The sequence below is a fragment of the Dromaius novaehollandiae genome, chromosome 11 (genome assembly GCF_036370855.1).
Source record: "Dromaius novaehollandiae isolate bDroNov1 chromosome 11, bDroNov1.hap1, whole genome shotgun sequence".
Classification (NCBI taxonomy): domain Eukaryota; kingdom Metazoa; phylum Chordata; class Aves; order Casuariiformes; family Dromaiidae; genus Dromaius; species Dromaius novaehollandiae.
Window position 1 is genome coordinate 8,711,657 of NC_088108.1, and position 13,485 is coordinate 8,725,141.

At 37.7% G+C, this 13,485-nt stretch overlaps 1 protein-coding gene across 4 annotated transcripts in view; it reads left to right on the top strand.

Moving 5' to 3' along the window:
* The first annotated feature begins 396 nt into the window (after window positions 1-396).
* THOC2 (THO complex subunit 2) overlaps window positions 397-13,485 on the top strand; it is a 64,054-nt gene continuing 50,965 nt past the window's right edge. For 3 of the 4 annotated variants that reach the window (XM_026123135.2, XM_026123136.2, XM_026123137.2), the window contains exons 1-3: window positions 398-584; window positions 7,533-7,591; window positions 9,819-9,910. In XM_026123135.2, coding sequence (XP_025978920.1) covers window positions 517-584; window positions 7,533-7,591; window positions 9,819-9,910 — 219 coding nt within the window. In that variant the 5' untranslated portion in view covers window positions 398-516. Of the gene's footprint in view, window positions 585-7,532; window positions 7,592-9,818; window positions 9,911-13,485 lie in introns of all 4 variants that reach the window. The other variant, XM_026123134.2, reaches the window with a different exon arrangement.

Sequence of the window (13,485 nt, forward strand, 5' to 3'; positions counted from 1 at the left end):
GGTTCCTCGCACACGCACAGATTTTAATCTGCGCGTCGGTGCGGGGCGGCCGGTGACCGCCATACCAGGCCGGGGCGGGGGGGGGGAGGGGGCGCGGAGAGCGTTGCTCGCGCGGCGGGCGGGCACTCGGAGCGCAGCGGCGCTGTGTGGCGCGCCGCGTGCTTGGGGGCGCTCACTTGATACCGGGGCAGCGCAGCGCCGGCCGCAGACGGCTCCTGGGTGGAGCCAGGGCTGTTCGGCCGCGGCCGGCCTGCGGCTCGGGGTGCTGCTATCGGCTCGGCTTCGGGGGGGCGCGCGGAGGGCTACTCGGGGCCGCCCGGGGGCCGCCGCCGTATTTAGGGGGCGGCGGCGGTTGAGGCGGCGGCCGCGCGGGGGGAGGGGCGGGCCATGGAACGGCGCGCGCCGTCTCCCAGGGTGCCGCGGGCTCGCGTCCCGTCATGCCCCGCGGGCCGCTCCGTCCCCTCTGACCCGGGCCCGTCGCTCCCCCATCCGGGCTCTCGGCGCCACACGGGGAAGATGGCGGCGACGGCGGCGCTCCCTGCCGAGTGGATAAAGAACTGGGAGAAAGCGGGCAAGAGCGAGTTGTGAGTGCCGGGTCTCGACGGAGGAGGGCGGGGGGGTGCTGGAGGCCGCCGGCCTGCGGGAGAGAAGGAGGGAGGGCCGGGGCTTCACCGGCCGCTCGAGGCCGGCGGAGGTGGGAGCGGGCGGAGAGGACGCAGCTTGGGGCTGTGCCCTCGCCGTCGGGCCGTAGGGTGAAGCGCTGGTCGGGTGGAGGGCCAGGACCGCCCTCCCGGGCCGTTCGGCCGCTTTTGTCGTTTGCTAACGACCTCCGCCGAAACTCGGCCCCGTCCTCGCCTGCTAGGCCTAGCTCTCCTGGCTCCCGTTGCCCGGGCCCGAGCGCCCCCTTCCTGCTTCTGGGTCAGGTTTATCGGGTGTCGGGCTCCTTCTCCTCAGCCGGGCCGCCGGAGGTAAGATGGAGCCTGATGCTTCCTTGCCTCACTGGCTCCTCAGAGTTGACCTTTCTGGCTGAAGTCTCGACCCCTGTCCCTGCTCTCTCTCCTCCGAGGTGTTTAGCGCTGTCTCCTTTGATCCAGGCTGGGTAGGATCAGCTAGTTCTTCCCGTTCATCCTGTAGGGCAACCTTTGTGCTCTAAAGGGTCTCCTCACAGCTTCCCAAATCAATCCAGGTGTGGTAGGGACTTTCCTTCTCAGGGTCTTTAACATTTCTGTCTTGAGCAAATCTCTAAGCTGGCAGGTTCACTGAATGTGTTGGCTGTTGTGTTTCAGGAGCGCTTCCATTCAGGTGTTTATTTACCAGTTTCTCAAACTTACATTAATATGTTAACTTGGATGTGGGTTCCCGGTTAATTGTCTATATTTGAAAAAAAAAGTTCTTATTTTAATTTTCTGTTCACTTGTGCTGTTTATTATAACTAAAAAAGGTTTGAAATATAGACATCTAGGAGTGACTTTATGAGAGACTTTTTAGTAGTCTTTCTCATATTATTTCCTTTTGTTCATATTTTTTAAAAGGTAGTGCAACAGTGGTAATCTTCTCTATGCATGGAAGAAAAGGTAGTGAGATAGAGAATAGGAAACAGGCTCCCTGCACAAAAAACAAAAAAGCCCATTCTACCCAGACCCTCCAGTTCATAGTGAAAAGCCCCCTCCCCCCTCTTTTTTTGCCATGTTGTTACTGTCCTTGAGTTGTGCTGAAGCAATGATCATGTTAGCACATCAGGTTAACATGTTTTGGTATGTATTGTGAATGATAAAAGGCCAAGCAAAAAGTAGCTGCATTTCTGATAATAATAACCTGAGTATTCAGGAATCCCCCCAAAAAGATGAGGTTCGTATTGCTTTTTTTAAAATCACCTTCTCCTTAAGATTGTATGGTGATAACTGAATTTTTATCAGCAGAGCAATGTTTGCGATAAGTATCGAGGCCTTTTTATTATACTTAAGTATTTAGAAACTTCTGTATGAATAACAAAGAATGAAATGTACAAATGTGTACTAATTGATACCTTTTGAAAATGCTTAAGTGGCTATAATAAAACATTGTCTTTTTATATTTTATATATAATAGTGCATTCAGGTAGATGAACTTGCTGGGGGTTTTTTTCTGTTATGATACTTAAGTCATTTTTGCCCAAAGAAGTCAAATATGGTTACAGCTTTTTGTAACTCACATGGTTACTGAGATTTTATGAAATTTGCATGAGAAGAGAAATTTCAGTTGATCATGTAATGGTTGCTGCATTGTTTGAGTTCTCAAAACTTTGCTGTGGGAAGTGCAAGTTAGCTTATTTTTTTTACTGTGATAAAGCCTTTCATGATCCCCTTCCCTCCCTCCCCTGGTTTTATTTCTTAACTATGACTTGGAGGGGGTATTCTAGTTTACTGTGGGGCCAATAAAATGATAGGCTAAGTTCCTACATATATGGCGTTTCCAGTTGATTTGGAATACTGCTTAAATGCAGTCCTGTACACGATTAAAAAAACTTTTTTAAAGGAACTTTAAAGAAAATGTGATTATGTCTAGATTACAGTTGTCATTTTTTGCAGTGATAGCTTTATACATGTATAAAAAAATGCATGAAATAGCTTCTAAAAGGAAAAGACTGCCATCTCTAGCAAATAGTTAGGAGACTTTTTATGAAATGAAAACTTGTTTTCTTTGTGAGTCTTCACTGAGTAACGTAATCCTATTTTACTGGGGAAAAATGAAAGTTGGGAAGTTTTGGAAAGAGAAAAGCTATTATTTTCTTACCAAAATGAAGAACATACAGTATTTTTTTTTAAACATTAGTAACAATAAAAAAGGAACAAATGCAATATTTCATATTTTCTTGAATTATTTATCTACAAATCTCCCCAAAGTATAAATTAGGTATTTTGCAAAAGACTTGTTGGGAGGAGAAGGTTATAAAAGGACAAAATTGACAATTCTAGCAAATACGAGTTTTGCAAAAAACTTAGAAATTCATATTTCTGTATGGAGGCCTGGTCTATTAAAGCCAATGCACAAAGTCAGGCTACATCCACTCTTGTATGGATATCTGTTTTTAAAAGTGGTGGGCTTAGTCACAGAGAGAGAAATACCAAACTTTATTGAAAATCAAAGATTACAGAAGAAAACTTACTATAAGTAGAAAGAAAAGATTAGATCATATGAGGAAATACCTATTTGTCAGTATATAAAATGGCTTATGGGATCTGAGCAGATCAGCCCAAGACTGTATTTGGCAGAGTTAGCAGCTACCTAATAAATAAGACATAAAATTGTGTATTGGGGAATGTGACACTTGCTGTATTGAGAGAAGGAAATGGTAGTGTCTTTATTAACATTTCAGCTTCCACTGTGTTTAATGAGTGTGTAAGACAATCTTTGGTATTTTTATATTATCTTGTGTAGTAGGGTGATGATCAGCCTATGCCCTAAAACATAGGATTTGTAATATTACTGTAGTTGGTAGGAGTTGCTGTTTTTTTTAAAAAGTTTGCTTGTTTGATAAAGAAAACAAAACAGTGTTTTAAAGAAATCCAGTAATGAAGTCACCTTTAAAATAATGATTTTTCTCTCTATTTTTGAAGTATTATGAAGAATACCAACTTTAGCTTTGCTCATGTGATTGCTTTGTTAACATAAGACCTTACTGTCTAAAAACTGGAAGATAAGGTTTTTGTATGTATCCTGAGTGTCATTATGTGAGTTAGTAAGGCAGCATAGTAGAAACTAAGCAGTAGTGACCATTTACTTCCTAGAAGTTTCTTTTGGAACCCTTATTCATAACTGTACATGCGTTGAATTAGCTCTGTTGCTGGTATGTAATAATATCTAATACATATATAAAAATGTACATTATATGCTAGATTCAACTGTTCTAAGTAAGTTATTTACCAAAGCCAGACATTGGCCAGGATGTGGTCATCTTATATATGTCTGTTATTTTCTTCAGTTTCATCTCTGTCTAAATACACTTTAAATTACATATTTGTTTTTCTGCTGCCAGATACTGTGCGGAGATTGTGTTGGAATCTGTGTGCAGCTGCTTAGTATGCTGATCAGTCTGGACTCCTTGTTGTACTAGCTGTGTATCTATATACTCTCTTTTGTACTTAATTGTAGGTTCTTCTGGCAAGAAACTTGTTCTTTGTATAGTGCCTGCCACAATAATATGCTGGTCTGTGACTGTAGCCGATACATACTTTGATAATACTCATATACTGATAAAAACTTAATACAGTGATGCCTCTACTTGTTTTGTGATAGACTGAACATATCAAGGACCCTTCAAGGGAGAAGTATGGCTTTAATAGTTTATTTGGCTGGTGGTTTATGTAATGTGTTAAGCTTCAAGATAAACTGAAGGAGCGTAACGTTCTGCGAACGTGAAATTTTGATACTCAGTCTTCCAAGCGCTTTAGACACGTTTGTTGCTTCGCTTGCACCATAATATGAAGTAGCAGATAAAGGACTGGGAGTCAGGAAAACGTAATCGTCAGGAAAGCAGGATTTAGTTGTAGTTGTGCCATCCTGACTGTAAAATGCAATTGCTTGTGCTTTATCTCAACAAAAGACCTGCCAACATCAGTTAAACTATGCATATACTTAAATATTTGCAGGCACATGCACTTTGTGGTAAGTACTGCCATATACTATGTGTGGGAGTATAGTTGAGAATATAGGGCATTGCATGTGAATTGGTAGGCTTGGGTTCCGTTTCTGGCTCTGCCATGCAAACTTGTTTTACAGCTGTTCAACAGTACTTCAGAATCTGTCTTTATTATTTAAACAAAGCTATCCCATCTTAGTCCAAAACCAATTCCATTTTAAAAACCTTAGTTTTCAGAATTGATTCTGATTTTATTTTTTTAAATTACTTTCTAGGTTATCTTTTTAATTTTATTTCAAATTTATTATATATTTACATTGAAATGAAGGGGCATAGGCTATGGTAGGACACTGGAGTTCTTATCCATCCTAAACTTGCACAACTGAAATACAAGGTTAGAGTAATAAATGTTTCAATAGAAATTTTAATGTTTGTATCTGTTGAACTGAAAAGTGGGCCTAATAAATTTTCATTTTCCTAGTCATTGCTTAGGTGGAGAAGTGTTGTGGTGGCTTTTTCTTGAGGTTTACTAATCAAACTAATGCTGACACTTTTATTCTGGTGAAAGAGCAACTATTTTGATTTAGTTTAACATGTCTTGAGTTAAGACTGGAAGAATTACTCTAATGCCTTCTTGGTATTGGAAAGGAGTGCTTCTACCTCGTCTTCATTTCTTATGGCTCCCTTTAATCTTATGCTTATCTGATCTCTTGGTAAGCTGATCCAACTTGCAAAGTTGGCAAAAAATTTGCTTTTTGATCAGTTTTATGCCAGGTTTGTCAGGTTATTTAACTGACACAAGGGCTTGAACTGTATGGCTAAGAAGGGAGGGAAGGAAGGGATGAACTATCAATGAAATGGCCCCTTAGTGCAGCAACAAGCTATTAAATCAGCTCAGCTGTACTGCCTGACAGCACCTTCAGGAAAGGTCATTGTGTTTTGGAGAAAGGGCATCTGTATGGAAGAACAAGAGCACAATCATATTAATTTAGATCCAAACAGTACCTGCATCTTCTTTTCTTACTAGCAAAACTTCCCATGTAGACCTTCACTTGATGAAAATTAAGTACTTATTTTTCAATTTTAATAATTTAAGAGGTTTTAATGATAAATATAAAGCAAATTGTCTTACAAACTGATCTTCAATGTGGTTTCTTGATAAGGTACAAATCTGTTTGATCAACATAAGGTAACATGAAGTTGATTTTTACTGTTTTGGTATTGTTGAAACGCGGATTAGAAGAAGCTAAAACTCTCATTTTGTATTAGGTATACTTAAGTGAGCTCTTCAGTCCAAGCAGCCAGTGTAGCTGCTGATGTAGCCTGTTTGATGACATTACCTCATGACAGAGAGGTCAAATTGTGCATCTCAGATAGGATTTTGTAGGATTGCCACTTTGTTGCTATTTGTATGCAGAGCTTAGAAATGAATGCATATAGGGTTACTTCTTTATGGAGGGGTAGTAATTAAAACTTAAGAAGATCTGCCTTAGGCCAAATTGATATATTCTTTGGGGACAGCTGAAGAAGTCTATTGCTTGACGGAGGTGGGGAGAAAGAGAGAACCACCATCACCATTAGTGAAAAATAAATCACCCATTACTCTATTTTGGCATGTCTGTTCTCATTATGTCAAAATGTACTGCATTCTGTTCAATAGTATTAAGAACATCTTGGGTATACCATCACTTTTTGTTGCACTTGTATATTTTTGCTGATTGCATTGTATGCCAAATTGCCCATATTCCAGTTGTCTTTAAAGGATATGAATATATGCCTTGTAGTTGCTAAATATAATCCTCTGACTGCTGGAACAGCTGTTTGGCCCTGCTAGAGAGGTAATAATCTGTATAGGATGCAAGTAAAATGAGGTAACTGATTGCTGTAGCATCCTTTTTTATGGTTCATTTTTTGTGGTAAGCATCTAATAATTATACACATGCACTGTGTAAGAGAATGCTGTTAAATTTCCTACGGGAGAAAATTGTATCAGAGCTGTACAGTATCCCTGTGTAATGTAAGGCTACAATCTTCAGTGTCTACAGATCATATTTTATCCAATAATTTCTTATACATGAAACAGTTGATTAAGAATTTGCAAGAGTGATGGCAGTTCTTGGGATATATGTTGGTGGCTATAATAGTATAGATCTGTCTACCTTTTTTGAATACTGTTGCTGTTAAATATGAAGAAAAAACATTTTAAAAGCCTCACCTGTACAGAAAAAGGTGAAGGACGAGAGAATCCCTGTAGCTTGAAAAGATATCCCTTTAGAAAATGTCAATGTAGTGTATTTAAAATTTTTTTTTATGGCTAGTTTGGTTGAAGGAGGCCTCAGAAGTGACTATAGGACATCAACATAACAGGTCTTCCCAGCCTATAGTGAGTTCTGTTAGTGAATAGAGTGTGTACTTACCAGTAAACTTCCGTCTTTTCTGTGCTAAGACTGTGTATCAGGAAATCATGCACATGGCTGAATGTTAAATCTATAGGCCAGTTTGAAAATGGTCAGAAGTCATAGATACAGACAAGCATTTGCTTGTTGGTTAACAGTAGGCTAATGCTCGCACTCCCATGCCTCCTTTTATATCCCTATATTGCCTTGTTTTCTTGCTTTTCTGTGTTTGAACAAGAGCAATGTGAGGAAGCGTAGTTTTTGGAAGTATAAAGGCCCTAGTCTGTATATTATAAATTGGGAGTCCTGTATTTCTTTACTGTGTAACCTCTCTGAATTAATGTTTACTCTATGAAAACTAAAATGTAGACAGGCATTTAAACTGCCAAAGTTTAAAGTTATTTTAGCCAGGAAAGAAAACACTGAAACAGAGGTGTGTGTATACTAATACAGGACTGCTTTTATGCTTTGTATTGTTTTTGATTGAAATTGTATAAATACTATTTCTTCTATTGCAGTTTGCAACTATGCCGCACTCTCAGTGAAAACAAAAGCCATGATAATATGGGTTTCAGAGGTAAGTTTGTTTTTGTTTTTATTGAAGAAACATAGCATAGAAACAGTTGATTATAATGTTTATGCATGTATTTGCTTGGATTGTTCATATGCAGTGACAGTTGATGCATCTTAATGGAGAATACTATAAATAGCAAGGCAATACAACCATCCGCAGCTAGGTTCAGATGTCCAGTTGAGAGAGATTCTCAGACAGTAATAAACAGTGGTGGGGTGGTCCATTATCTGCACTGTGCTGTAGAAAATACGGTTCTTTGAACTCAGCATACAAGAAGGCTCACGGAAGACTGTTTACTACTTTGTGAAGAGCCAGGTTTTACTCTAAAAGCAAGTTCTGTATAGAAACCATTGATGTATGCAAGTGTGATTATCTGCTACAAAAAATATATTTTTTTAAACAGTTATTTGAATTACAGCCTTAATTTCTTCTTCATTAGTGAAATACATTGTTGTCTTTAAGTTTTTGAAATTCTTATTTTAAGAAATCTTCGAAGTTTTAAAGGAAAAATAAATTTTAACTTGCTCTGCAGAATCCATTGGAAGAAAAGTTTCTATATTGTAAAGACAGCAAAACAGCTACACTGTTCAGGTGGTGTCTTGGTTCTTGTTAAAATAGTCATTATGGGCAGCTATAGTAGTAGAGAAAATAAACTAAATCATTTCAATATAAATTATAAGTAACATTACTGAAGAGGAAGTATTTATTGTTCAACAAAGCAAAACTTGCTCTTCCCAAAGCTTTTTAAGGCTGGTCACCAGATGTTCTCTATTCTAGACCAAGGATGACCAATTTTTATGTGCTGTTTTCTTTTTTCTTGGCCTTGCTGCAAAGATCTAACAGATCCTGTAGGAATGACTGTATACTCGGTGGGCTCTTTTCAAGGAATTAGTAAAGGGTAGAAGTGGTTGAGGTCCTTCAGGTAATAGAAAAACCCTGAAAACATTGATGATCTGCTGTAAAATACAGAGATATTGACTGCTAAGAATTTGAGTTCATGTGACCTGGATCCTGTTCTGTAAGACTACACTGGCACTTGCACAGTACTGCCTTGCCCTTTAGTTCCAGAAAGACATTTTGTTGAAGCATAGTATACCACAAAGTTATGAAGGCAGGTTGGGTTGGCAGTGTACTTACATAACAAACTTTCCATAATACGGAGACCACTCTTGCAGAGACATGTGTGAGGCTGTATTTATGGCTGGTTTGGTTTAATCATAAATTTTTAAATTGGGTACAGCTCAGAAATGTGCTATCAAATGGACCTCCAAAGTAGTATGGGTATGATTTACGTAGAATGGATGCGTGAACCAATCCTGCTAGATCCCAGCCTTGAGGAATTAGTGTACTCTGTGAAAAGCAGAGTGCTAACTAGCCTGTCCAGATTTTGAAATTACCATCTTTTAATGCAGCTATGGTGGTCTGTGGTCACTAAGTTACTGAGTACTTGAGTTAAGTCATTAAGATCTGTAGCTTGTATACCCACTTAGGATATCATTTAAGCAGACTACATGTTACAAATGCAAGTCGAAAGCATGGGATTTTCTTGTTTTTCATGTACTCAAGAGTATAATGGCATTGCAGGGTACTACTTAACAATTCTTTAGAAGTTTACCATAGCTGTGCTTGCAGCCTCTGTGTTTAACATTCCAAGCTTTTTCTCAAATGCGGTACCATGTTCCATGAGGCAGTGAAGATTGCATATGCAAGCTTTTGTAAGACAGCATCCTTCAGTTATGGAAGACTTTCCTCAAGAAATCCTTGTTCGACCCTTTTTCTCAGTTAATTTTACTTTCTTCTAGAGAAATAGGCTTTGAAAGCAAATCTGTTATGGGATATGATTAAGGAAAAGTATTGTAATAAAATGATGTTTATGTAGTTCATGTGAATTACAGGTTGAAAGTTTGTTTTTTGTTTTTATTTATTTTTATTTAACTGACTATTGGGACTCAAGTTTTCATGCTCAGGGCTCTTGCAGTTTTTCATTGTATTTTGCTGTTGTTCCATAAAATCTCTCAGAAGTGGATCACCTTTTACAATGTCTAAGACATCATACAAGCAGATAGCCATTCAAATTTAATTTGGCAGTAGCAATAAAAATGATCCCCCTCATTGTAAGGAGAAGCATATCATCTTTGCTTGTGAAGTGTCTGAAGTCTACAACATTATTGCAGATGTTGCTTTAAAAGTCAAATGAAGAATTCCTTAACCATCCGTTGTCTTTCAACAGATATCCAACAGGCTCTGTATGAGCTTGCATATCATGTTGTCAGAGGAAACCTAAAGCATGATCAAGCTTCTAACGTTCTTGGTGATGTTATAGTAAGTATATATATTTCGAGTAATTGAATACTTACTAAATTTTTGTAGTCTATTGTAAAAGTCTGAATAAAAATCAAGCAGGACAGTAGTCAACAGACTTGATTTTTCATATCTAACAAGATATTGTTAATGTCAGGTCTTCTTTCTTCACTTACGTGCAATTGAAATATGTAGGCTGTCAAGGTTTCTATTTAATTCCTGCTTTTTGGAGAGGAATAAATATATGTTAATTTTACCATAAGTTACAAATTAAGGTTTTTTTTTTGTTTTTGTGGGTATGGGGAGGCTGAAGTTTTTCATGTGTGCTAAAATAGATTTCACTTGCTATTGCAGTGTGAATGGAATGCCACCTACTGGTTTTTCTAGTTACATCTGTTTCTTACAACGTAACTGTGCGTTTGTCTACCATTTTATTACTGAAATGAGTCCTGCGATGACTTTTAAAATAATGCATTAGACTGAATAAACACTTTTTTAAAAATCAAAGCATTTTAGGAAAAAAGAAAGGAAAAGAATATTTTCCTCTGAACTTTTAAGATTCCCAAAATATTGTGTGTTTAAAAAAAATTGTTTAAACTGATTTTTTTCAGGAAAAAGTAGCTTTTTAAAATGATTTCCTGTTCTTTGTCAGTTCTTGGATTACTATCTTTACATCTATAGAACACTAAGTAGAAAAACAGGTATTGCAGAAATCTATTCTGGGATAACTCTTTTTAGGTTTTCAAACTTCTGCCTTAGATTTGAGAGAAACCAAGGCTGCAATACACCTTGCTCTTGGGATGGTATCTGATAATGTTTGATCTTAGTTCCTGTAGGAAACTTTAATTTGGTTGGTGCATGAGAAAGTGTAGTTTACTCTATAGGCTGATGTAGCTCTTCAGACAAAGTTCCATTGTGCTAGAGAAAATATGCTCCTGTTTGCTAGTGTGGGTTTTTTGTATATAGTTGTTTTGCTTTAGCATTTCTATTCCTATAGAAGAAAGAATCAGTAATCCAAGTGATGGCTTGAAAATGGTTCTTGAATTGAAATAGTTCTTAATTTTGCCATTTGAATGTATAGCAAAATAAACTTTGACATTTATTGGTTTAGACTGAGAATTGCTGGAAGCAGGGGAACTGAATGAGTCCTTCCTGCTTCCCCCCCCCCCCCCCCCCCCCCGGGCTTAGTTTTGGAAAAAAGTTGCTTTTATGTTTTTTTTTCTTTTAATTGTATTAGAAGATGATTGCTGTGTTGTCAAATTATGTTTAAAGATCAATGGCTTACTTGGATTTCAGAATTGTCAACAAAACTTTGTGTTGCATTATGTTTGGAATATTTAGTCAGCTTATTTTGTAATGGTTAAGATTCCTGTGGTTCCTTTCATTGAAAATGTCAATATATTTTAGTTTAAATGCTCTCTTTTTGAATTGATCTTATTAATTGAAGTATTTCAGTTAATTGTTTTGGATTGACTCTGAAATAAAGTTTGTATGTAAAACTCTGGCAATTGGCACTTAATATTTGCACAACTACACGAGTATTTACATAACTTTTTTCCTTGACTTGTAAAATTATCCATACTTTTCTCCAGTGGAAAATTCATGTTAACAATACCTGCATTCCTAATGTCTGCAATACTAAGCTGTCAAGAAATCTGGTATCTGCTTTGTATAAAGAAAATTAAAGGCAGTTTAATTCTGAACAGCCTGAATTAGGACCGAGTGATTTAATTGGGAAGAAGCTGGATAAAACTGTTCAGAGGGAATTGGAGGAGAAGAAAATAGAAGCTTTAGCTTTCCAGCGCTTTAGCAAATTAAAGTATATTCAATTTCCTTGTTGACACAGGTAGTAGTCAGTAGTCTCTTACAGTTTTATGTTAGTTGTAAGCAGAGAAGAGATTATCATATTGATACTGCAACACATTGACTCTAAATGGTGTACTAAGACAGCTGGAAATCATATGCTAGGGTTAAGCATCTTTACTGTAACTTTAAAATTTTTCTAAAGCTAAGACCAAATGATATTAATGGAAAGAATATGGTGGAAAGGTGAAGTAAGGAACAAGTATTTTAGTAATATCTTATGAATACACTTACCAATTAATTTGTGTAATTCCCTTGTCCAATTGAAGTTTACACTTACAGGCATTGTAAAGAGAACAATAATTGAACCACTGTATATAATAGCAGATAATCAAGGATTCCGGAAGAGAACTGCAACTTGTTTACTGTCCAATTATAGACAAGTGTGCATTAAATCGGATCTAGATTACTTTTTCAAATAGTGACATGGCCAATTCATTTAACTGTTGGAAATGTTTCAGGCTGATAGGACTGGAATTTTTCTGATGCTGATATTCTATTGCCGGAGGCAATACTTTAGTACAAATTTAGTCCTGCTTGATGAGAAATCCGTAAGTTTTCTTAGTTTCTCTCATATGCCTAGAATACGAGCTAACCCTTTCATGCTCCGTATCTCATATATTTATTGTAGAAGAATATGGGATACTTGAAGTTGCAGGAAGAAAAATAAGTTCTCAGCACCATGCTATATGTTTTTTTAGTTAGAAGTTGTATCTGATTTATCTGCATTTCACTTGCTTTAAAAAACACAGGGACTTTTGGTTTAAGATTCAGGATTTGGCTAAGAAAATATACCTAAGAATTTGTTCTCCCAATTAGTAGTTCTTTGGATGAAGGCAGGCCTGGGATAGGGGTAAACTAACTACTCACTTGTAATTTAAGAGAAGCCTGTTGCTGGTTTGATGCCAGGTTTAATACTATGAGTCAGTTACCCTTATTCTGGATGTTAAGGGGAGATACTCAGAGGTAGGATGTTATCTTTAGGGTAACTGCTAGTTGAAGTCTCCTTTTTCTAACAATACTTAATCAGCAGTCAGTGTAAGAGTAATTGTAACTCTGTAATTGTAATGTGCGCAAAATAAGAGGGGGTGTGTGTATAGATGGATGTGCTTGTTTTGGGGAACAAAACCCAAGTCTGCATTAATACAATGTTAGTTATTTTACAGCCTGTGAATTTGGAAATTTGAGATCTCATCATTATATCTGTTACTGACATACCTAAATATTGACATGTATGCATCAAGCTGTGTGTGTGTTTCCTTAAGGAAATCATGAATTCTTACAGAGTCTAGATTTTTCACTTTGGTGTTCCAGAATGTGAGAAAAGCCCCTTGGTAGGGGAGGGGGATTTTTTTTTTAGATATTCATATATTATATTTATATATATATATATATATATATGAATATTTAATGTGTGCACATTCATATTTTGCTTTCTACAACTTGTAAGCAAATATGGAGAATTTGTTTCTTGAAGTTGATAGCTGCACGTGTATAGGGGCACCTGAAATTGTGACTAGTGATACAAGTACCCTTTCAAGTTTTAACAGCCTAAAATGTATCTGCAGATTACTCTGGCCTGAGATTTTCAGATGTTACCAACATTTTTCTTGTTGGGTCTTTCAATACATTTCCATTATATCAATAATCAGTACATCAGCAACACTTATTTTAGATATTAGTCAATAATTAACTGCTCCATTTACTTTATATGCACTATTAATGAATTTGAA